Source organism: Tachypleus tridentatus, chromosome 9, assembly GCF_004210375.1.
Source record: "Tachypleus tridentatus isolate NWPU-2018 chromosome 9, ASM421037v1, whole genome shotgun sequence".
Lineage (NCBI taxonomy): Eukaryota > Metazoa > Arthropoda > Merostomata > Xiphosura > Limulidae > Tachypleus > Tachypleus tridentatus.
In genome coordinates, this window is record NC_134833.1 from 69,195,340 (window position 1) to 69,219,687 (window position 24,348).

General features: G+C 32.6%; 1 protein-coding gene across 3 annotated transcripts in view; it reads right to left on the minus strand.

Moving 5' to 3' along the window:
* Positions 1 to 596: 596 nt before the first annotated feature.
* LOC143225429 (transmembrane protein 145-like) overlaps positions 597 to 24,348 on the minus strand; it is a 38,969-nt gene continuing 15,217 nt past the window's right edge. The window contains exons 3-13 of one of the 3 annotated variants that reach the window (XR_013013845.1): positions 19,193 to 19,267; positions 16,775 to 16,975; positions 14,389 to 14,470; positions 12,336 to 12,407; positions 11,078 to 11,227; positions 10,116 to 10,288; positions 8,465 to 8,637; positions 7,283 to 7,403; positions 5,253 to 5,312; positions 4,733 to 4,884; positions 597 to 3,915 (exon numbers count right to left, since the gene is read on the minus strand). Coding sequence is in view for 2 of the 3 variants with exons in the window: in XM_076454846.1 (XP_076310961.1) it covers positions 3,814 to 3,915; positions 4,733 to 4,888; positions 5,253 to 5,312; positions 7,283 to 7,403; positions 8,465 to 8,637; positions 10,116 to 10,288; positions 11,078 to 11,227; positions 12,336 to 12,407; positions 14,389 to 14,470; positions 16,775 to 16,975; positions 19,193 to 19,271 (1,369 nt within the window). In the remaining variant the exon portion in view is untranslated. Of the gene's footprint in view, positions 3,916 to 4,732; positions 4,889 to 5,252; positions 5,313 to 7,282; positions 7,404 to 8,464; positions 8,638 to 10,115; positions 10,289 to 11,077; positions 11,228 to 12,335; positions 12,408 to 14,388; positions 14,471 to 16,774; positions 16,976 to 19,192; positions 19,272 to 24,348 lie in introns of all 3 variants that reach the window. The other 2 variants (XM_076454845.1, XM_076454846.1) reach the window with 2 other exon arrangements.

The window sequence follows — 24,348 nt, forward strand, 5'->3', positions numbered from 1 at the left end:
AAATATGTGCAGACACAGCAAGTTAAAGTAAATTAGGGAAAGTAGACTAGTGTGATTAGCAGTTTAGCCATACCGTACGGTTTTTAAAGTGAAAGCATCACAGTTAATATTGTAACAAGAATAATTTGTCTTGTCAACAGGGATTCTAAAATAACCGACTAGTCTGTGTGAACTTTTGACATAAAACAGATTTATTTAAATCTGGATACAATATAAGTCAATTTATCACTGATCCTATTGTGATAAAAAGAGAAGAAAAGTAACAATTCGTGTTGTTATTTGGGTTTTAAACTAATTTAACCAGTCTGTGTGAATTTTTGGAGAAATGGAGAATTATTTAAAACTATATAATCAACTATGGTGAAAAAAAGTGTGACAAACATTTGTATATGCATTTGACTTGTTTTAATATATTATTTTAAAACAAGTGAACTGTGTGCTATTTGTTTATTATAAAAATTTATCGCTAATAATTCAGAGATATACAATGTAATTAACTTGACTATACAAAAACCTGACAAAGGTCTTATCTGGAAGTGCATGATGAAAAAACAATTATTCACAATACAAGAATTATGTTAAATTAATACACATTCTTCCATTGTTAAAAATGCTTTATTCATATAAATATAATGAGTAGGTTCAATTTCAACTGACGTACATACAGGCATACACATTACTGTATTTTTAAGTACTAAATACTTACATATGATTGATTCCATGTACAGACTTATCACAGTTTTACCATGTTTTTTTATTATTATTATTAGAGTAATGCAACACACCTAAAATTATCTAACAGTAATCAACTCTTCAATGTAAATTTTTTGTTATAACTTATTCATGAAAATAAAGACATGTCTTTATAGCCTGTATTTTATGGTCATCTCCACTTCAAGTTTTATTTAGAATTGTATGAGAAGGACAACTGATTATTCCAAATACCAGGCTACTGTGTTTAGGAAAATAAAAATATTTATTAATATTAATAAAAATTAATAACATTTCATACAAGTTTTCCTTCCTTCCAGCTACATAATCTTATTTACTTTTCACTTAGTTTACCTTAACATTTGGCTATTTAACAAGAGGGAATCCCAAGTAGCTGCAACACTTGAAATTCTTTTAGGCAGGATTAGCACAAATTAATATATGAGACCTCTGTTTCCTTCTTTATTACCGATATTTTTGTGCAACAGTATTACCAAGTGTGAGGCACACGAGCATACAATTTGATTTTATTACTCATTACGTCCTTTACAAGGCCACCATCAAATTGAAATTATTTTACAAAGAAGCACGACTAGAATACATTAATCTATGAAACCTTTGCATGGTCAAATACATCCTTCTTTACACAGAAAAGAATAATAAGGTTTATAGAATGTTTTATGAGAGACAGTTGTTGTGATTAGCAATGATGTATGAAGAACAGCAGAATATACAATATGAAGAGAGCAACATGTTAGAATTGTACATAATATTAATATATATTTAAAACAGAATTACTCAGTAATTACAACCACTTTATGATGTGTGAAAAGAAGTAAAATATAAATGTTTATATACATACATAAAGCAATTATTCACATAAAAAAATAACACTTTTTGCCACAAAGTTACAGCTGTTTCATTAAGAAACCTAATGTCAGTATACTACAAAATGAATACATAAATTTTCTAATTTTGATTACTTATACAATGAACTGGCTAATTACATATTCAATATTGGAAACTCTCTGGTAGTAAGGAAATACACACTAATATTAATAAATCAAATTCAGTATTACCATTAGCACTATAGGAATTAAAGCCAGGTAAAAGACAAGTGTGTGTACAAAAAATATGCCTCTAATGAATAGCAAACCAGATTACAGGTATGTTGGGTAAGTAACAGCAATCACAGATGAAAACTAGAATAGCAACTTAAAAAATTGGCTTTGACTGATGTATGCCCAAAAATAAACTACAGTATGGAGAAACTAGCTTTGACTGAGGCATGCAAAGAAGAAAAAAACAAACTGATGGAAACTAGCTTTGTCTGAAGTAAGCCAAGAAATGCACAATGTTATGTAAAAACTAGCTTCAAGTATGGTAAACCCAGAAATGCACAACATTATGTAAAAGCTAGCTTCATCTGAAGTATGCCCAGAAATGCACAACATTGTGTAAAAACTAACTTTGGCTGAGGCACAGCCAATAAAAAAAAACATTATTAAAAAATTTCCTTTGACTTTGACATGCATAGGAAAGAAAAAAATCTGAGGGAAACTAGCTTCGATTGAGTTATAGCCAGAAACACAAAACATTATGAAAAACCAGTTTCAATAGAGGTATGCTCAGAAATACTCGACATTATTTAAAAACTAGCTTCAATTGAGGTTTGCCCAAAAATATGCAATGTTATGTAAAAACTAGCTTCAACTGAGTTATTCTCAGAAATACTCAAAATAATTTTAAAAGTAGCTTATTTAAAAGCTAGCTTCGACTGAGGTATGCCCAGAAATACTAAACATTATTTTAAAACTAGCTTCGATTGACGTATGTCCAGAAAAACTCAACATTACAGTGAAACTGCACCAAATACGAGGCTTTAGTTTTCAGCTTTTAAAAGCATTCTAAAGTATAATTATATTACTTATGATAACGTTATTCTTCCAGCATATTCTTAAGTACTTCTGGAAGAAATATGGTACAATTAAAGTTGGAAAATATAAAATTAAGAAAAAAATGTTTGTACCAGAGAAGCAATCTATAATACTTGCTGCACTATAATGTTGCAATTTTAAATTGTAGATCTTCACAACACAATATTCTATTACCTAAAATTGTCTCTAAATGGAACTTGTTACTTTAACACCAATTAGATAAACCTCTGGAACAAAACGTTAGACTTCATAGTAAGCTCTTGAACATCTGGACAACCAAACCTAAAGACTTGAGTTAAATGGAAAATATCTTGTCTTTTGTCAATTCCTACATGTGACTTCTGCTAATTACATTCTGCACCCTCCTCTGATGGAGTTCCTTTGCTTATTACTATAGGATGTCTTGTTTTAAAATGTTTCTGAACACTTCTTTTATTAACCACACAGTTTCAAGAGATGCTGTCACTCACCAACCAGTATCTTTCCTACTAAAAGAATTCACTTTGGCCACCAAATGGGTGAAGAAAGAAGTTTTCATTTGTTACTAAATAACTATTAACAAAGAAAGAAGTTTCTTTGGTGCTAATTACAATATTTATACACAAATATATACGTGCACAGAAGCTCCCAATGACAGAGTATATGTAATCCACAAACTTATTTTTGACATAAACATACTGACTTGGTGTTCATAGGATAGAGGTACTGATGCTATGGAGATCAGTATAACAGAATGTCCAATTTGTTGAAGTTTAACTGGAACATATAGTAATAAGTAAAAATGTTGTTTGGTTTGTTAAAGTTTCACTGGAACATATAATAATAAGTAGATAAGATAGTTGATTTGTTGAAGTTTCACTATAACATATGGTCATAAGTAAACAGGATGGTTGGTTTGTTGAAGTTTCACTGGAACATGTAGTAATGTTGAATACTCAGGAATTTTAATTCAACAGACAAAAACGTTACATAATAACTAGAAGGTTTAATATTGGTAGTGAAATGACTATTACAACTGGAATATTTATTTTCAAAGAAGTTCACCTTTCCTAAACTTGTGTAGAAAATGTCCATATAAATCACTCATGAACTATAACATGCTCCTTGTTGTATTACAAGATTGGAGCCTGTTAATCACCTAGGATGGGTTTATTCAGAAAAGGACCTATTGTTGATCAGTAGGCAAGCTTCGTCGTATGTGAAAACCACTGTTGTTATTGGTATCCTCTTCTACTGGAGCACTGGGTAGAGCTGTTGGTCGACAAGCCTGAAATACCAAATGGTAGATGGTTTGGTTCGTTTTAAGCTGAGGACACAAGAAGTGTCTCATCAAAATATTACTGTGTAGATCCTTAACAGTTAGTACTACATATAGCTTCTGTATTTTATAGATAAACAGTAAATAGTTTTAGTATAACAAAAATTGGCAAGGCATTCCTGAAAGTTGAAAAGAATTCTACTCTTGTTGTTGAAAAAAACAGTGTTTCTGTGCCCTAAATGGGTTAGGTATTTTTAAATGATTGCTTCAATAATTCTTTTTTTATTAATATATTTAATAAGCAGTAAATTTTTATTTTAATCAATCTTTCTTCAAAAGACAAATTTACTAGTTCATCTGTGAACATAAACAAATTCACAAACTTATTTTAATGACAATGACTCCTGCCAGCTCAATAGACTAACCAGTTCTTTGAAGTATGATCAACCATGGACAACCAGTTCAAGTTTGTATTATAAATTAACACTTACTAGATAGTTTGTATCAGTTCATTGAGGGATGGTCATCCATGGATAAACAGTTCAGGCTTATATTATAAAGTAACACCTCCTAAATAGTTTGTATTGATTCTTTAAAGTGTGGTCATGAATGGACATCAAGTTCATGTTTTAATTATAAATTAACACCCCATAAATAGTCTGTAACATCTTCTTGACATCTAGACAACATCCATAGATAGCTAATTCATATTTAAATTATAAATTAATACCCCTAGGCTGTTTCTGTCGCTTCCTTAAAATGTGGTCAATGATAGATGAACAGTTCATGTTTTAATTATAAATAAATAATTTAACAGGTTTTTTACCAGTTCCATGCCAGATGCTCGACTCTGGACACCAAATAGAGAGTTATAATCTGGTCTGTGACTTACAGGAATAGACAAAGCATACGGATGGTGACTGAATCGATCAATGTTGTTGTCTCCAACAAAGCCATTAGTACTCTGCTGCATAATGTCTATCTAGAAATAGAGCAGTTGAATGTTAGTTGCCAGCTTGGTTTTTAAAAAAGAGTTTTAATAACACTGATGTTAAAGTGACCTGAATGTTGATATGCTGGAGGGAGTTCACTTTCAGAGAATTCTATATAACATTTCTTCAAACCTAACAAAATTAATTTTGGTAACTGGTCCATAACATATAAAATTATCTTTAAAAGTCTTGAACTCATAATAAAATGAACATTCTTCAAAGTTACATTTCATTTATTAAGTTGCTCTCAGACACAATAATAATATTGTTTTGATGTACAAAATAAATGACATTTAGCAATATTTTACTTTTATTATCACAATTCTAGATCTTTAAGGTAAAGATTTTTGTTACCTGAGTAGTCCGAACATGAAATGGGAAGTTTTTATTGGCTGCAGAAGGTCTTGTTAAAATCTATAATTGTAAAATAACTTTAGCACATCCTACCTGAGTGGTCTGAACATAAAATGGTAAATTTTTATCAGTTGCAAAATAACCACAAAGTAAAATTTGAGTTCAAGTTTAGTAACAACTTCTGCAAATACACTGAAATGTTTAATAATAAAAACAAATTAACTACAAACACATAGTGATTAATAGCATAAATTAAATGATTAAAATTAAACATTCATGACCATTTATAAAATGTCAATATGGTGTGCACTGTATTGTCTTTATGTTACTTCACCAATGCTCTCTTGTATTATGTAAAAGACAATACTTCATTCAATACTTTCAGTCACATCTGTTTTCTGTAAGTTTCAAAATTTCGAATTTATGTAGTAATATTAAAAGAATCATTATATTTCATAGTCATTCTCTGAACAACTAGGACAGTTATCAAAAGAGAGTTTGAAAATTTTCCATACTACCAAACACTGCAAGCTACAATGCAGCATTCTATAAATCACTAAATATTAGAAACTGGTACTGGTTCAAACACCAATCACTACAAAGCAACATTCTACCGAGCACTACGCACTACAAAGTAATATTTTAAGAAATGCTTTAAAAGATTAGTAAGATTAATGCTATTTCATATAGTGACAATAACTGGTGATAAAGATCACTTAAAGTGACTGTAATTGGAGAGACATAAAAATTTCTTTCTCGAAAACTTAGCTGGGTGGGTTGGTAAGAATTGCTTCATTGAATGACTGTAATTGGGAGTACAAATTGCTTTGTAAATTAGTATAATTGTGATTAAGAGTTTCTTTCTGAATGACTGTGATTAGAAATAATTGTAGGGATCCACAAGGTTTCAATATAATTCATGTACGAAAAACATACCATATTGAATTCTTAAACAAAAAAGTCTATTCAATTGAAAAAAAATTTAAAACAGCCACTTTTTCACCTATTAGCTATCTATCTACCTGACCACGTTAGTGGGGGTAACCTCTAGATAGATGGCTTGGATCATTGCAACAAGATTTCTTCAGCTTATTTGACTTGTCTGTAGGTATCCACTTTTGATATTCCAGTTAATATATATATATATATATTATATTATATTATAATATATTATATATATTGATTTTTTATAAATGGTAAACATGTTGTGCACATATTTAAGTATTTTTTTCAACCCAGTAAATGTTGCTACAATATTGATGGATAGACACATGACAGTTTCTCAGAGGTATACCATAAAATGTAAACAAAAAAAGAGTATTAAAAATTATGAAGTTTTAAAAAGAAGTAGAAATCCTGCTAAAAAGTAATTAGAAAAAAACAAAACACATTAGAAATCTATAAAGTGTAACCAATAATTTGTCAGTTTTATACACTATAGGCCAAAGGAATGATTACATTTTATAAATTTGTGATTGTACTTTTAATTCTTGTAAAACTCATATCAGGCATATAGTTATACTGGAAATTTATAGATGTTGTGTATATTCTACTGACATACAAAAATGAATAAATTAATAGGAAAAAGGAATTAAAATTTTAATGGAAAGTAGGGATCATTGATTATTTGTAGAATTGCTATAAGAAATACCCAAAACAAAATGATAGCTGCACTAAAAATTACACAAACAAGTAAAGTGATACTAGTTGGTTAGATTGTGATCTGTATAGCTAAATGAAACGGTCTAAATTTGCCAACCAAAATATGTATTGAACATTGTTCAAAAACCTATCCAACCAGTGTCATTTTACTTGTTTGTATATTTTTATTGCAGCATTCATTTTGTTATTGATATTTTGATATTTCTTATAAAAATTCTACAAATAAACAACAATCCCTACATTCTGTTAAATTTTGTTTTCCTCTTTATTAAAACAAGTTAACAAACTGTTTGATTTTGTCTCTTGTCATAGCTTACTATTTAAAATAAATCCTTAGATTAGCAATCTGAACTATTAAAATAACTTACAAAGAAAGTTAAATGGGCTGTTAGACTAATGAACAGTTCAATCCCATTTATTAGCTTCTCTCTCATCCACTTTGGAACCATGAAGGTTGATATAAGGATGATTACTGGACCTGACAAGAACCTAAGCAAATATAATCATAAACCAACAGATCAACTAAGTGTAACTGTAGAACTGATAAATTACATAACATTAGAAATTCAGTAAAGTAAGCAATAACTAGTATTGAAAAAACAGTAAAAATTGCTAAGCACTAAAACATTAAAAATGGCATAAAATAAAGTGAACTGATAAATACTAAAACAGTAAATATGTGCAATTCATGAACACAAAACAGTAAAAACACAGTAATATCTGATAAAGTAAAGGTAATTCTAAATGAATGTTTAAGCAGTGAAAGCTTCTTAGTACTGCCTACAGAGTAGAAACAAGCTAATAGGTAAAAGTGACAGAAGCATTTACCATCTTCTCTAGGGCGTACAAAAATTATTATTATTTTATTTCTCTCAGATATCAAACACAGATTGAAAATCTTGTGTTCTGCTGATCACACATAACTAGGTATGAAATATTTACCCTAAACACACAAATACTTTACATACCTTTCGATGAAATTTACACCATTTAGTTTCATATTTAATGTGAATGAAATGACCTTCAAACTAGATAAATTGATCAGATATCAAAATTTGCTGTGAACTAAATTTATAAGAACACATATTTATCATGTTCCTAAAGTTACCACACATGTTCCTACATCTAACACGAAACTACAACAACATATTAGCTAACAGTGTTCATCTTTAATATTTAAATAGGTCATCCTTTTGCCATTTTCTACTATCACTGGTCATTTACTGTGAGTTTAGTGTAAAATTACAAAGGTTACTTCAACAGTTTCTCTGTTACTTCTCTGAATATGTTTCATGAATTGTACAAAAACAGTACAAGGGGTATTTGAGTGATTTTCACAAAAAGAAAATAAATAATTTTCTGTTACATTACCTCATGTTCTTATAGTACGATATTTAACAACAGAATGTATTTGGTAAACAAATAACAATATACCTGTTACACTAAATTGTCTACTGCTGTTTGTTATTTGCAATAGCTACTTTGTAAATGTAAGTGAAAAATATCTACAGTTGTTTGTTTGTACAGTTTGCTTGTTCTATGGTACTTACCAAAGAGAGTAGATAAGAAAAAGTTTTGTGTAGAAACGTGATTTCTCAGGATAATGTATTAGAGTAAAAATGTTGGCATAAACAAACCAGGACCAACCTACGAGTCGCATACCAACCAAACCATATCCTGCAGGACTGTCATAAACATACAACACCTCTCCAGGATCAAAAACCTGGAATATAAGAAATAAGGGGGACTTTCATAAACATACAACACTTTTATAGGATAAAACACATGCAATAAAATAAACATGGGGGCTTTCATAAATATACAACACTTTTATATGATAAAACAATTACAATAAAGAATATGAGGGGCTTTCATAAACATACAACACATTTATAGGATAAAACAAATGCAATAAAATAAACATGGGGGCTTTCATAAACATGCAACACTTTTATAGGATAAAACAAATGCAATAAAATAAACATGGGGACTTTCATAAATATACAACACTTTTATAGGATAAAACACCTGCAGTACATGAAACAGGGTTACATACTAAACGCATTAGATACAGAACAAATACAATCTTATAAAGGGATACGTGTTAAACACGTTAGAGACAGAATAAACATATTTCCAGCTTATATGCATATCTTAGAAAAAGACTTACATTTTCAGAGCACTATATGTTAAAATAAGACTGACCATGCTCACAAATCATCTTAAAGTAAAATAGATGACTCATTACATAAAAACTAACAATGAACATGTACAAAGGGTTGAGTATGTTACATTTAAATGATTTCAGAGCTTCACCACATCATTACAATCAATGTTCCCACATCTTGTCATTTTCTATCTGACAACTGTGCATCATGATAATAATTCTCCAGCACAATTTTTATTGCAAAAGGCACCAATGTAAGACTGACTTGTCCAAAGCACACCACTTCTCCTTAACTGCCTTTCATCTAATAGTGTACAAAAACAAGGATTTCCCAGAGCCTGCATCAATAGTCTGATCTAAGAGAAATGAGTAGGCTCTGTATTGGGCTATATATCTTCATATAAGATAGCACGCATACTCGTATCATTCCCCAGCTGCTTGAGGTATGCGAGGATAAACTGAAAGTATAAAGAGAAGCTTTATCTTAGTGAATCCATACTCTTTTGACCTTGTTTCTGGTCAGAGAACCTTCTTATATTGAATTTAGGTCATTTGGACAAGTTTTACCTTTGACATTATATTCATGGGTTGCTACAATATGTTACACTTTGCACTTTACTTATCACCACTATGGTAGGACGTTTTGTGCAAGTCTCTTTCTCTAAGGTCCAGTAATCCAAATCAATACATACTCCTTCATTTTACAATGTCATTGCATTCAATGGATATCCTCATCTTGGGAGTTATAAATCCCTGATCTGATCATAATTTTTCTATACAATTGTATGAATATCTGGTATCAGAAAAGATTGTTACATGCTCTTCCCAGGACATTCCAAATTCCGGTGGTATCATACTACCTATAAAACACCAATAATGACAAAATATTGCTAAGACTTTACAACTGATGTGGCTGTCATGCACCTAAGTGATAACGTACTCATCTCTGTATAAAACATCAATATGTACAGACTTGTACAACTGAAGTTATTTTTATCACAGCTTTCAGAAGAAAAAAGAACAAACAAACAAACCTTTTTTTCGTAGATAAATAACGTTGAATACACTACAGTATACACAGTCATGAACACTCCGATCTTGGCAGATGTAAGAGGTTTCAAGCGCCCTCTAGTGACAGTGTAGCCTTTGGAAATAAGTATTAAAAGAAGAAGAAATACCATCGTACTTATTGCTTCTAAGAGTCGTCCTGCAAAATATAAGGTAAAAGGAAAGGAAGTAATACCAAGTTAAAAGTAAACCTCGAATTTTTGAAACAAGAACACAATACGGCTTAAGAATAATATTTTGAAACTCATTGTTAATTAGAACTCACACTTGGTGGAAACAAATACTGCAAAAGTCCCCCAGATAATGCATAATATTAAAAACTTGGCAAAGGATAACAGAACAAACATCATCTAAAATAGTAGACTGTGTAATTAATAATGAAAATGCATCTTTCTAATGAATAAAATTACTAATTATATCATCTGTAATGAAAACTGAAATTTCTATTAAATACAGAAAGGCATGTTTTTCTTATAGCAAAGCTACATTGAGCTATCTGCTGAGTCCACTGAGGGGAATTGAACCCCTGATTTTAGCATTGTAAATCTGTAGACTTACTGCTGCACCAGCAGGGGATCTATTAAATACAACACTGGGGATGTCATCTATGGTAAATAATTTGTGTTTGTAACAGGTACAACACCAGCAGTATAACTGGTAACTAATTCATATTTCTAATAAATACAATGCCAATGATATTGATTGTGATAACTAATTTGTGTTTTCTAATGAACACAGCACCAGGGATGTATTCTCTGGTGATTTGTTCATGGTTTTAGCAATGACGATACAAGCAATACTGCCTATCATAATTAGTTTGTGTTTATAATGATTACAATGCCAGACACATTATTTGTGTTTGAAGCACACATAACACCTGAGATATAGTCTATGATAACCAATTTGTACTTATAATTATATCACTTACCAAGTAGTTTAAATACTGGAAGACCAATACCGTCATGAGCAAATACACCATAAAATATACACAGACAAGAAATTCCAGCACATTCAAATATTAGAGATGCCATGTAAAGTTTGTAGGTAACATGGAGTAGGTGGCGTGCATGTAGGGTATCTGAAAATGTAAAGTAACAATTCTTAATTATACTTAACTTTAATCAAAACTAACAACAAATTACAAAAGTTGGTGTACTTGCATATAAGCAGAGAAATAAACATTTTAAGTAATAGTAAATTATTTAAAATCAAGCCTTGATGTGCCACAGTAACATACTCCCAAAAATTAGAAGGAATCAGAACTTAAATAACAGTTATGACATCAACGAATATTCAAACAACATTACACTGTATTGTATCTTAAGTAACAATTACATCAAGAACTATCCCAACAATATTACTTGGTATTGGAACTTAAATAGCAATTTTAACATCAACAAATATCCCAACATCATTACACTGTATTAAAATTTAAATAGCAGTTACAACATCAACAAATATTCCAAGAATATGATGCAGTATTAGATTTCAGTGAAAGTTACAATATCACAAAATATTCCAACAGCATTTTATGGTATTAGATGTTAAATATCAGTTACAACATCAACAAATATTCCAAGAATATGATGCAGTATTAGATTTCAGTGAAAGTTACAATATCACAAAATATTCCAACAGCATTTTATGGTATTAGATGTTAAATATCAGTTACAACATCAACAAATATTCCAAGAATATGATGCAGTATTAGATTTCAGTGAAAGTTACAATATCACAAAATATTCCAACAGCATTTTATGGTATTAGATGTTAAATATCAGTTACAACATCAACAAATATTCCAATAACATTACACAATAATAGATCTTATATAACAGTTACAACATCAACAACTACTCCACAAACATTACATACTATTAAAACTTAAATACAGCAACAACTATTCCAACATTGAACAGTATTAGAACTTAAATAGTAGCCACAACAACAACGAAATTCCAACAACATTACACAGTATTAGAACTTAAACAGCAGTTATAACATCAAATATTCCAACTATTAGAACATTAGAACTTTAGTCTTGGTTACGTTACAATATCAAGTGAAACAAGACAGTTTAGAAACCCTTTATATGAAGTGTAAATAAACCATCCATTAAGAGCTATTTCTTTGTAAATTGCCACTGACTGAAATTAGAATTTACGAGAAGCTCAGTAAAAACTTACGTGCTTCAAAACATGAGGCCAAAATTAGAAGACAGTACAGAGTAGCAAACGTTACGTCAGTTTGAAGAATATCTGAAATATAATGAAATAACACAGGCAATTACACAGCTGGACTACTGTAAACAATAACGTATAAAACATTAAATAACTAAAATAAAATTTTATTCAGCTATCGGTTTTAATTTCTCTTCTTATCAGCTCCGACTAGGAAATAAATTCCAAATACATAACACGACTTAATAAAATATAAAGTTTAGCGTCACGCACACAACAACACATGTCACATCTATACTATGAGACGTTATAAACTTTTGTTGTGTTTACCAATTGTTAATTAAAAGGCTTTTACTTATACTTCTTAACAGTACAAATATATATATATATACTGTGTTGTTGGACTTAAAATTCTTCTACAGTAGGCGTCTGTGATTTATTGGCAGTGAATTCAACGATAAATGAATAGCATTCACTCCATTTGTTTACAAAATAATATAAATATATTCGGAAGAAGTTAAACATATGTACAACAATTTTTTACACTATAGAAATTATGAGGATAGCATGAACACTATACGATTCTCTTCTTCTTGTCACAAGTCCACTTAAACCAATTCAATTACTTTACAATTTCAGGTGGCAAGCCGAACTACCTTTCTTATTTATATCGCACTAGTTTTCTGTGTATAATTCACCAACAATTGTAACACGAGTTTCTGCACTCTTAAACTACTCTCCCAATAATCGTTTTGTCTTCTTTTTTTCCAATTTAACTCCTTTCTACTGTCACTCTTACTTTTAACATATTAAAACGTTAAGTCTATCACTTCCGCTGAAGCTAACTTCACGCCGAACCTTTCCTTGTTTATCTGCTGCTTCTCCCTATTCTCGTACAATTCAATTATTAAGTCGTCTGCTTTTTATATTCTCGGTACCAATGAATCACAAACACAACTTCCAATAATCGTCTGCTTTTAATTCTCTTATAATAAAAACTAAATAATCATGATATGTCCATTCACAAAATAAACTAATTAATAATATCTATACTAAACAATCTTTTATATCATGGCATGCACAGTAGAACAGATTAAAAAAGTATTGACAAAGTTTGGTGTCACACACACAATAATACCGTGTGCATCCACTCAGTAACAAAAATCAAGGAAATATTAATAAAATTTAGCGTTACATCTACAAAGTAACATGAGATAAAGAAAACATTAATAAAGTTTAGTGTCTTACACACACAACATTCCAGAATTACACACAGAGAATAATACAGTGTGCATCTATTCAGTAACGGCGAAGCGCGTTAAGGCGTTCGACTCGTAATCCGAGGGTCGCGGGTTCGAATCCCGGTCGCACTAAACATGTTCGCCCTTTTAGCCGTGGGGGCGTTATAATGTTACGGTCAATCCCAATAGGTGGTAGTGGGTGGTGATGACTAGCTGCCTTCCCTCCAGTCTTATACTGCTAAATTAGGGACGGCTAGCGCAGTTAGCCCTCGAGTAGCTTTGCACGAAATTCACAACAAACAAACAAAACTATTGAGTAACATCAATTAGGTAAATATTAATAAAGGTTAGTGTCACACACATAACCGTACAGTGCACATACACTCAGTAGCATTAATTAAGAATTAATAACACTTACTAAAGTGCTACACAGACAACAATAAAGCACTAATCCAGTCAGTAACAAATTAAAAATATGATTTAAAGTATCACATGTACAAGACAATGTTACCCAGGCACTAAACTAAGAACACATAAATATATTTTTATTTATTCGGTAACAGAGCAAAACGTAACATACACAATCAGAAAGATTTTATATTATTATTGTCGTTCGAAGAAAAAATATAAACATGTTTTAAAAGATAATTTCTGGGTAAAAAAATTGTTTTCGTAAACACCAACATAAAATACAGTAGTGACACTTACAAAATACAGCACTAACACTTATAGAATACAATAGTACCAATTACAGAATAAAATAGTAATAGTTACAAAATAGAACAATAACGGTTCTAGAATACAGTAGTAACACTTACAAAACTCGTCCGCTGAAAAATGTTTAAACCAATAATTCTTTTCGTCGTTGGTCATCACAAAATGATATTTCAGTTTCACTCCCTGGAAGGAAACTCTAGGGTATAATAAACAACCAACAGCAGATCCAAATATGTTATTGTTTGTAAACACTCACACAATTTAGAAAGTTACTAACAGGTACACATACGGTAATGCACCGCAACCCCACATATGAGTAACGCACAATATGTTGTTAAGTCCATGTCACGCAAATGGATTCACAGTACTTTAAATTTGTAAGCGGCTATTTGAGTCTGGTTCTAAAGGTTTATTCTTGAGCTTTTGTTATAGTTTTAAACAAACGTTTTGGCAGGAAAACATTTACTTCTACACACATATATTATAGTACAATAGAAAAAGTGATTACATAACAATGTTTAGGGACAACAAGAGACCTCTCAGTCCATCTTGGCTGTCCTCTCTTTTTAACGAAAGCTCAACTTTTAAATAAATCAATTAAATAAAAATTTAACGTCAGCCCTTATCATTCATATATCTGTCAAATAAAATTGTCTTAGCTGAAGACGTTTTATAATTTGCCTAAATACATTATTCGTGTCCCACAGTTCTATAATTTTCACTGTTAAGTGTGAAAAATGTTGATGCATCAACACTATCAATTCCTTTTACAATCTTAAGCAGTTCAATCAGACCTCCTATACCATTTTAGTAACCCTCCTCTGACCCAACCCTTTGCAACAATCCAAGACTGAACAAAATACTTCAGATGCGACCTAACCAATGATCTATACAATTTAATTGTAGACTTGTATTCAATATTTCTGTAGATACAACCTAAAGTCTTGTTTGCCCTACCACTAGCAAGAGCACACTGCTTGGATAGTTTAAGAGACTGATCAGCCATTACCCCAAGATCCTCATCTCTCATGTCACTGTTAACATTATTCCCATCCAAATTATACTTATAATTCAAATTATGATAACACACATGCATTATCTTACATTTATTATAATTAAAGCCCATTTGCCATTTATCTGCCCAATTCACTAAATGATCTAAAAAATCCTTTTGTAAAGTAGCAACATCCTCTTCACAGCCAGTAAAACCCAATACCTTAATTTCATCTGTAAATTTAAGTAATTTATTGACTATTCCTTCATCTATGTCATTGATGTAAATTAAAAAGAGCAAAGGCCCTAAGACTCAGCCATAAGGTACACCACTTGCAACATTAATCCAGTTGGACTGAACTCCATTTACAACAGCCCTTGCTTTCTTTTATCAAGCTACTCCTGTTATCCAATTAGTTAACTTATCCCCAATACCTATAGCGATAAATGTCTTTACAAGCTTTTTATGTGGCGCTTCATCAAATGCCTTTTAAAAATCCACATACATCCAATTCACACTCTTACCTTAATCAATATATGCAGTAACTTTTCCAAAGCATGTCAAAGAATTTGTAAAATAAGATTTTTCCCTTAGTGAAATCATGTTGACTATTCAATAAAATTCTAAACTTTGTTAAATTACTTTATAAAGTATCTTTTATCAGACTTTCCAAAAACTTTTCCAACAACTGATGTAAGACTAATAGACCTATAATTATTGGGAAGCTTCTATTAGCTAATTTCCGATATGTTGGTACTTGCCCACTATTCAAGGACTTAGAAAAAAATTGTGGCAAGTGGCTCAAATATCGAATCTTTAACCTGCTTTAAAACCATCATGGAAATGTTATCTGACCTAGGATCCTTATCATTCTTTAAACTTACCAATTTTATTTTATGAAGTTTAGAATTTATATTGTCATTTCCCACAGTTTATATTTCTCTTTATCTATTTTTTCAACTTTAGTTAGGATAACCTACAAGCTGCAAACCGTACACATAAATTGAACATCCTCACTACTTGGTTCTTTAAAAGAATCTCCAGAGTTTCCAAATAAAACACATTCATTACAATCGCACCTAATAAACTGGGAATGTTTAATCTCTGAACTAGTCTTAACCACTTTATTATTTGTAGAATTAAATTAAAGTCTCTATACTATGAGTAAACACTAGTTTCTTGCTGTTCATACTGTTAAGCTTAAGTCTGACACTTAACTACATTTTATATTGTATTTATTGAATAAAACAGTGTCTTTAATTTGTCTTACAATCTCACTGCAAATTGAATTATAAGAAACATTTGAATTATAAATCCTCGTCGAAATATTTTTTATTTCTCAACTGGGTTATTTATTTCAAAAATACGAACATTTATACAATATCAAAATCAACTACACAATATTCTGTATATGCTACAACAAACGTCTATCTTAGTAACTCTTATTAATATCTTATTAAATATTGATTGTTTATTCTCTAATTTAGTCTCACCTTGGATGAGTTGCAGTTACTAACAGCAATAAACCACCATCGCGGTCGAACTGACTCAAATATTCGGTATCGAGAACAATGGTACATACTTTTACCGCTAGGGGAAACTTCAATTTCACAACCCGATCCTGGGCTCGTGGATGTTAAGTTAATCACCTGCCCCCTACTGACTGACAGAACGGCTTCTTTTTCCAAACATGTCTGAAATATTTTAACACATTTTAATTATTTCTAAATATGATAATACGAATCGTTCCTAAAATAAATATTTTAATTGGGAGTTTTTAGACTTTTCGCACGAAGCTACACAAGAGCTATCAACTATTATTGTTCTGATTCCAAACGCATAACCTAGAATAAATGTAGATAGTCAACACTGCTTACCGCCAAAGCTTGGGCTACCCTAATCGAACAGTGGGATTTGATCGTTACCTCTTGTAACGCACCCACAGCCGGAAAGCGCATAATATGATTTTGCCGCAACGAAAATAAAAACAATAACCATAAAAAAAAACATTTTCAGACACTAACTGAATAATCAGCGTTTAGTGGCTCCTTCGTCCACCCTACAATCACAGGATGATATTGACGATCGGCAGTGAATGTAACGAGTCTTCTGATCCTATAGAGATCGGTATTTCTTACACAATCTCCAAAAATTTGTTGTCTTCCCATTTTCAACGCTACATTTTAGTTGGCTTTATAAAGTTTAAAGTAACTTGAGCTAACCCTTTCAAAGCAGAAAATTCTTGTCTATCATTATCCAGTGCTTTAGAACTTTATATTCAAGGCCCCAACCCACTGATACACACCCCTAGCAACCAATTAGCAACCCTTATAGAATTCACTACCACCAAAACTTTGTGTTCAATGACAAATATTACTTACAAATAAATGAACTAAGTATGGGGAATCCCGTGTCACCAGTTCTAGCCAACATTTTTATGACACAGATTGGATATCAAGTGATCAATTCAGCCTTACACTCTAACCACTATACTGGTAGAGGTATGTTGATGAATTGCTCGATTCACATCTATAGAACACACTTAGTATTTTTCAACCACGTTAACTTTATACATCCCAACATTAAGTTCACCTTTGAACAGGAAAACACTAAACAAATAGCATTTCTCAACCTCAAGATCCCAAGAATCGACACACAATTCAAAATAGAAATCCACAGAAAAATCACCCATATTAGAATATACTTTCCCTGGGTCTCAGAACATGAAACGAAACAAAAACTCAACATATTAAGAAACTAAATAAACACAACGACAAAACTATGTTCACCTGATAAAATTAACGATGAAATCAACAAAATAATACAACACTTCATTAACAGCAAAACAGATTTCCTCCAAAAACCGTTGCAAAAATTATACACACATACCTAGATCAACACACGGTAAACAATAAACAAACGATAATAAATCCCAAGATGCAATAAACTATAAAGCCTTACACTGCTGAATAACATATGTCCCTGACATCAGCGAAATAATATCTGACATTTGGAAGAAACTTATAACAAAACACAACATTCCTGTAAACACCAAATATATTCAAAATCCAGGTACAAAACTAAAGTCCATACAATGTAAAAACTACACTGACAAACACAACACCGACATTATATATAAAATACAATGCAACAACTGTCACGATTTCTATATTGGAGAAACAAGCAGAAAAATGGAGCCCAAATTCAAAGAACACAAAAAAAATACCTTCACACGTTTTTGAACACTGCAAATCAAATGAACACAACATAACCATAGAAAACACCCATATACTAAGTAGGGAAACAAATATAAACAAGCGCAAAATCAAAGAAGCCTTACTTATACAACAACTAAAACCCAAATTAAACCAATATGAAGGAAGACCTTTATACCTATACTGATTAATAACCTAACATCTAACTGCAACGCCCCCTATAATCCTGTACCCATTTATACTTTCGTCCCTGAAACATGCACCAGGCAACTGTCAGTTGCAGGCTCTTTGTTAACCTGAAGATAACCTAAGGTCAAAACGTTCTCTGCTTTACTAGTAAAAGTATTAATACCCATACCAGCCATCCAAAGATACATTTTTACTTCAAGTAATTTTTTCGTCATCTCGAACTTCTAGTTTATAAAACAAAGAAAGAACCATAGTTTAGATTTTTTTTGCATTAAGTGTAATACAATTAATTTTATTTTATATTATTCTCCACTTCGTTATTTTCATTATAATACCAATGATTTGTGTCATATATTTGTAAATTCTACCAAATTTTAACAATGTTCAAAATTAGCATTAAGAAGTTGGTAATTATGGAATTTCTCTAACTCATGAAGAATACGAAAAATTCAGTCGTTAGGTAGATTTGTTTGTTGTAATATACCGTGTAAACACAAAAACACTTACCTTGTCAGTTTTGTATACAGAGGGCCACTGTCTGCTTGAGTCGAAGTACAACAATATATTCTGAATTTCGTAATCCTGTCTCGGAGAGGGATAAAAGAATGAGCGAACATTAGAAACGTAGTTATATCGCAACTTAACTACTCTTAACAGAAATGATTACAGCTTACAGATACAGTGGTGTGCCATAGCAGATACGGGCGTAAAATCACGGGCGACTTGTTTAGGACCTCTCGCTAGGGATTACAGCGAATTACTGATTATTTGGCAAAAAAAAAAGTTTCAGTGGAATTCATGAAATGGAAGGCCATACTTAGAGCGAGGCTGTCAAGAGATATTACAGCCAAATGGCATATCAATTTAGAGATCGGACGGAGTATTTGATGTACTCCATAGAAGCAAAAATACTAACACAGCTAAGCTTTACGACAACAACGAGTCCTCGTATCACATCCAACACAAGTACAGTGGAACAACAACGATCCTAAATTAACTAAATAAACACTGCAACAACAAGTCCATGTACCACATCTAACATCTGTACAGTACGACAACAAGAAGTCCATGTACAACATCCAACATCAGTACATTACGACAACAACGAGTCCTCGTACCACATCTAACACCTGTACAGTACGACAACAACAAGTCCACGTACCACATTCGACATCAGTACATTACGATAACAAGTCCATGTACCACATCTAACATCAGTACATTACGACGACAACAAATCCATGTACCACATCCAGCATCAGTACATTACGACGACAACAAGTCCATGTACCACATTCAACATCAGTAAATTACAACAACAAGTCCATGTGCCACATTCAACATCAGTTCATTACGATAACAAGTCCATGTACCACATCTAACATCAGTACATTACGACGACAACAAGTCCATGTACCACATTCAACATCAGTAAATTACAACAACAAGTCCATGTGCCACATTCAACATCAGTACATTACGATAACAACAAGTCCTGATTCAAGGTCGACACAAAGCATCTTCCTCATCCGAAATAACAGTTACCAACAGGACATAGAAGTGACGCTGAGCATATGCCCAGGAGTCGTTATCACAAGAAGATGTAGGTAACAAAAGTTTTTGAGACAAACATTAATAAGTTTCCAGTCGTACGTTAATATTGAAAACTAATTTCATGGGGATAACAACTGGAGAGATTGGAATTTCCATTTTACAACATACGTGCCAAATTCACCTGTGGTTTCAACTGTTTTGTTTCTTTTTTCCTTTAGGCCACCTGGTGCTCATGTTATCCGTCACTCACAAAGAGTGAAAGGTCTGAGTACACTGTATTAAGACTATCTCACTATCTTTGGAAGGAGCTACTTACAATGAAAACTGTAGCATAGGACAATAGAAGGAATGATGTGTGATCACCACAAAAAGCAAGATAGACAGTATCCCGACTCTTGGCAGCCAACAATTTCGCACCCAGGAAAATTGGCAGCGGATGATTACCCAGCCGAGTATTTACATCAACATTACAGTTTAAGAAAAAGACTCATATATCATACAGCCATGTAGCCACATTTATTCACAGTCAAAATCATACAGCCATGCTGCCACATCTGTTCACACTTTAAAGCAGTAGTCTTAAAGTAGTCTTAAGCGCGTCCGCTATATCATGCGCTTGAGATTGTCCGCACGTGGTAGGCTTGCTACAACAGCTAGCGCTACTGTGGTGGTGTTGTTAGCCAAAATGGTAATAAGCGGCTCCGCTATAGCACCTGCCTGTGTTTTAATTGCAGATACAACTTCCAGAACGGATTTTCTCAGTCCATCGGGTGCGTGGCTGTGCTCCTTGAGGTGAGCTGTAACTGTATCGTCTCGGACATGAATCAGTGCTGGGCAGTGCAAAGTTCTGTAATATTTGCACATGCAGAAAGTTACCTGATTGTTCTTCTTGCTACCCTTATCGAATTATCGAATAAATAAACGTATCCATTGTTGCATGCCTTCGGCTTTCCTCTTTTTCATGTTACGTAAGTTACTGTGTTGTTCATGATGTTACTAATCGGATGTTTGAAACTGTTTTAAAATAAATCAATGAAAGTTTAAAGAGAAGACTATGTGTTGAAGTTCTAACAATAAACGCAGACATTTTATATGTTGTTTTGTTTTCAGGTTTAATAGTGACGTCAATATTCAAATGGATGTTAATTTGTTATTAAGTTAACAATATTAACATCATGAACAAAACCATAACTTAACTATTTATTGCTTGGCTGGGTAATCATCCGCTGCCGAAAAGCTCGGCTGTTAAATTGTTGGCTGCCAAGAGTCGGGTGCAAAATGTCATAGAACCTATATATATATATCATTTATTTTTTATGTTTAAAATATATATCGATCGGGGAGAGATGTTTAGGACTAACTTCATCATATATGAAGTACCTGTGTAGTTCGCATAATCATTTTTCATCCAACTTTTATCAAAATACGTTATTGTACTATGTAGGAGTCTATCTGGTATGGTTGGTATGTTTGAATATTTGTATATGAATTTAGATAATGTTGCTCTGGGAACTCTATATACTGTTGTGAGGAGTGTGTTTTGTATTATTTGTAGCTTGATTTTAATTATTTTACCACTTACAATTATCCAAGCTGGAGCTGTACAGTCGATTACTGGTCTAATGTATGTTTTGTAAATTTTTAGTATGTTGTCTGTTGATGCTCCACTGTTCTTGCCAGTTAGACTCCTAGCTTAGTTGGTTCTTCGCCGGACTTTACTTTTAATTTCATTTACATGATTAATCCATGTTAATTTTGAGTCATAGGTTAAACCTAGAAATTTTGCCGACATGACAGTCTGAAGTAGTGTTCCATTCATATATATCTCGGGCTGTAATTTTTTGTATTTTGTTAGCATTGTAAAGACAAGTTGTGTTTTGCTGTATTTATTTTTATTCTGTATTTTTGTCAGTATTCGCTTATTCTATTTAGTTGTGGTTGTATGTTTGTAGCTGCTGTTGTTGGTGTTGTGGCACTTTTCCAGACTGCCACATCATCAGCGAACTATGTGATAAATCCATGATTATGATCCTTCCATGGCAAATTGTTTACATACATGATGAATAGTACAGGGCTAACCACTCCTACCTGAGAAACACCAGCTTCTGGAGTAAAGTACTCAGAAAAGGTTCCCTTTACATTTACTCTTTTCTAAAATGTTAGATAACCAGCGAATAATTTCACGCGATAGTCCCATTTCATTCATACGGAACTGTAGATCATTGTGCCAGACGGTGTCAAATGCTTTCTCAACGTCAAGATAGGAGAAGACAGTGCATTTTTTTTTTGTTAAAGCTATCTATTATCTCTTTAGTTAGTCTGACTAAGTGGTCAGTTGTTTGTCTAAATGTTCTGAAAACATTTTGTTCTTCTGGTAATTTTGATGTTATCTCCAAGAATGTGGAGAGTCTGTTACTGATTACTCTCCCAAGAATTTTGCCTACACAACTGGTCAGGCTGATAGTGTTTTGTGATTTGTTTGTGTTTTGGTTTCTCTATCTCTTGTTATCATGAATTGTCTTCGTTTTTTGATTAGGTTTATTATTTGGATGTTCGGTTTCCATGTGTTATTTGTTGTTTTATGGTTTTGTTTCGGTATTGTCTTATTGGCTGCTTTTTGAAGGTTTTGTTTGTTTTTTGAATTTCGCACAAAGCTACTCGAGGGCTATCTGTGCTAGCCGTCCTTAATTTAGCAGTGTAAGACTAGAGGGAAGGCAGCTAGTCATCACCACCCACCGCCAACTCTTGGGCTACTCTTTTACCAACGAATAGCGGGATTGACTGCGACATTATAACGCTCCCACGGCTGAAAGGTCGAGCATGTTTGGCGCGACGAGGATGCGAACCCGCGACCCTCAGATTACGAGTCACACGCCTTAACACGCTGGCCATGCTGGGCTTTTTTTGAACGCACTCCGTTATTGTTTGACAGTAGTTATCCAATTCAATATGGTTTTTTGCTTCTTCTATAACGTTATTAGGTAATTTATTGTCTAATTCTTTTTTATATTCTTGCCAGTTTGTTTTATTATAATCGAATTTTTCTTTTCTGTAGGTTGTATTTTTATGGGGGGCGAGATCGAAGACACAATATATTGGTAGATGGTCGCTATCAACATTTTTCCCACCTTAAATTTTATTAGCTTTTGGCTCATATTGTATGTGCTAAGACACAAACCTAGTATGTCACTGGTGTTAGTGGCATACGCTGTGTGGGTGGGGGTATTAGCATTTAGTAGGGCTATATTATTATAATCTATAAACTGTAAGAGACTTCTTCCATTATTGTTTGTATAGTTGCATCCAAAGTTAAAATTTTTACTGTTGAGATCTCCAATGACTGTAGAGTTATGGTCGTGGGAAAAGATGTTGTTGAGTGATGCTATGTTTACAGTTACGACAGAAAGTGTTCGTACTCCTCCGTCGTGAGTAGTTTTTTCCTCATAACTTAAAAAGTATCACGATTAGGATAATGAAAGTAAAGTGTATTATAAATATTATACTAACACATATCTAAATAGATTTTTATGTAAATTGAACGACAAATAAACTCTTTATAAACAAATAACCAAACATAGGATGGGGAAGAAAATGTTCTTGCGTTTACTTTAATGGTCAGTTGTGTAGCCTTTCAGGTGAATTACTTGGCACAATCTCTCCTCATAGCCCTCCATGATCGTTTGACAGTACTCGACTGGTATTTTCTTCCATTCTTCTTTGCAGAAGGCCTCCAACTCTTGCAAGTTTTTCGGATGACGCTGATGAACACTGGTCTTCAACTCATGCCAAACGTTTTCAATTGGGTTGAGATTGGGTGACTGCGATGGCCACTCCAGGATGCTTATATGGTTCCTCTGCAACCAGGATTGCACATATTTCGATGTGTGCTTAGGGTCATTGTCGTGCTGGAAGATCCAACGACGTCCAAGCCGCAAGTTCCGAGCCTCATTCTTGATATAAGTGCCTAGTATATCAACGTACTCTTCTTTTTTCAAGATTCCGTTGACGCGGTGAAGGCTGCCTACACCAGAAAAGCTGAAGGAACCATGATCGAGCCACCTCCGTGTTTAACTGTAGAGACGGTGTTCTTTGGAAGATTTTATTCCCTC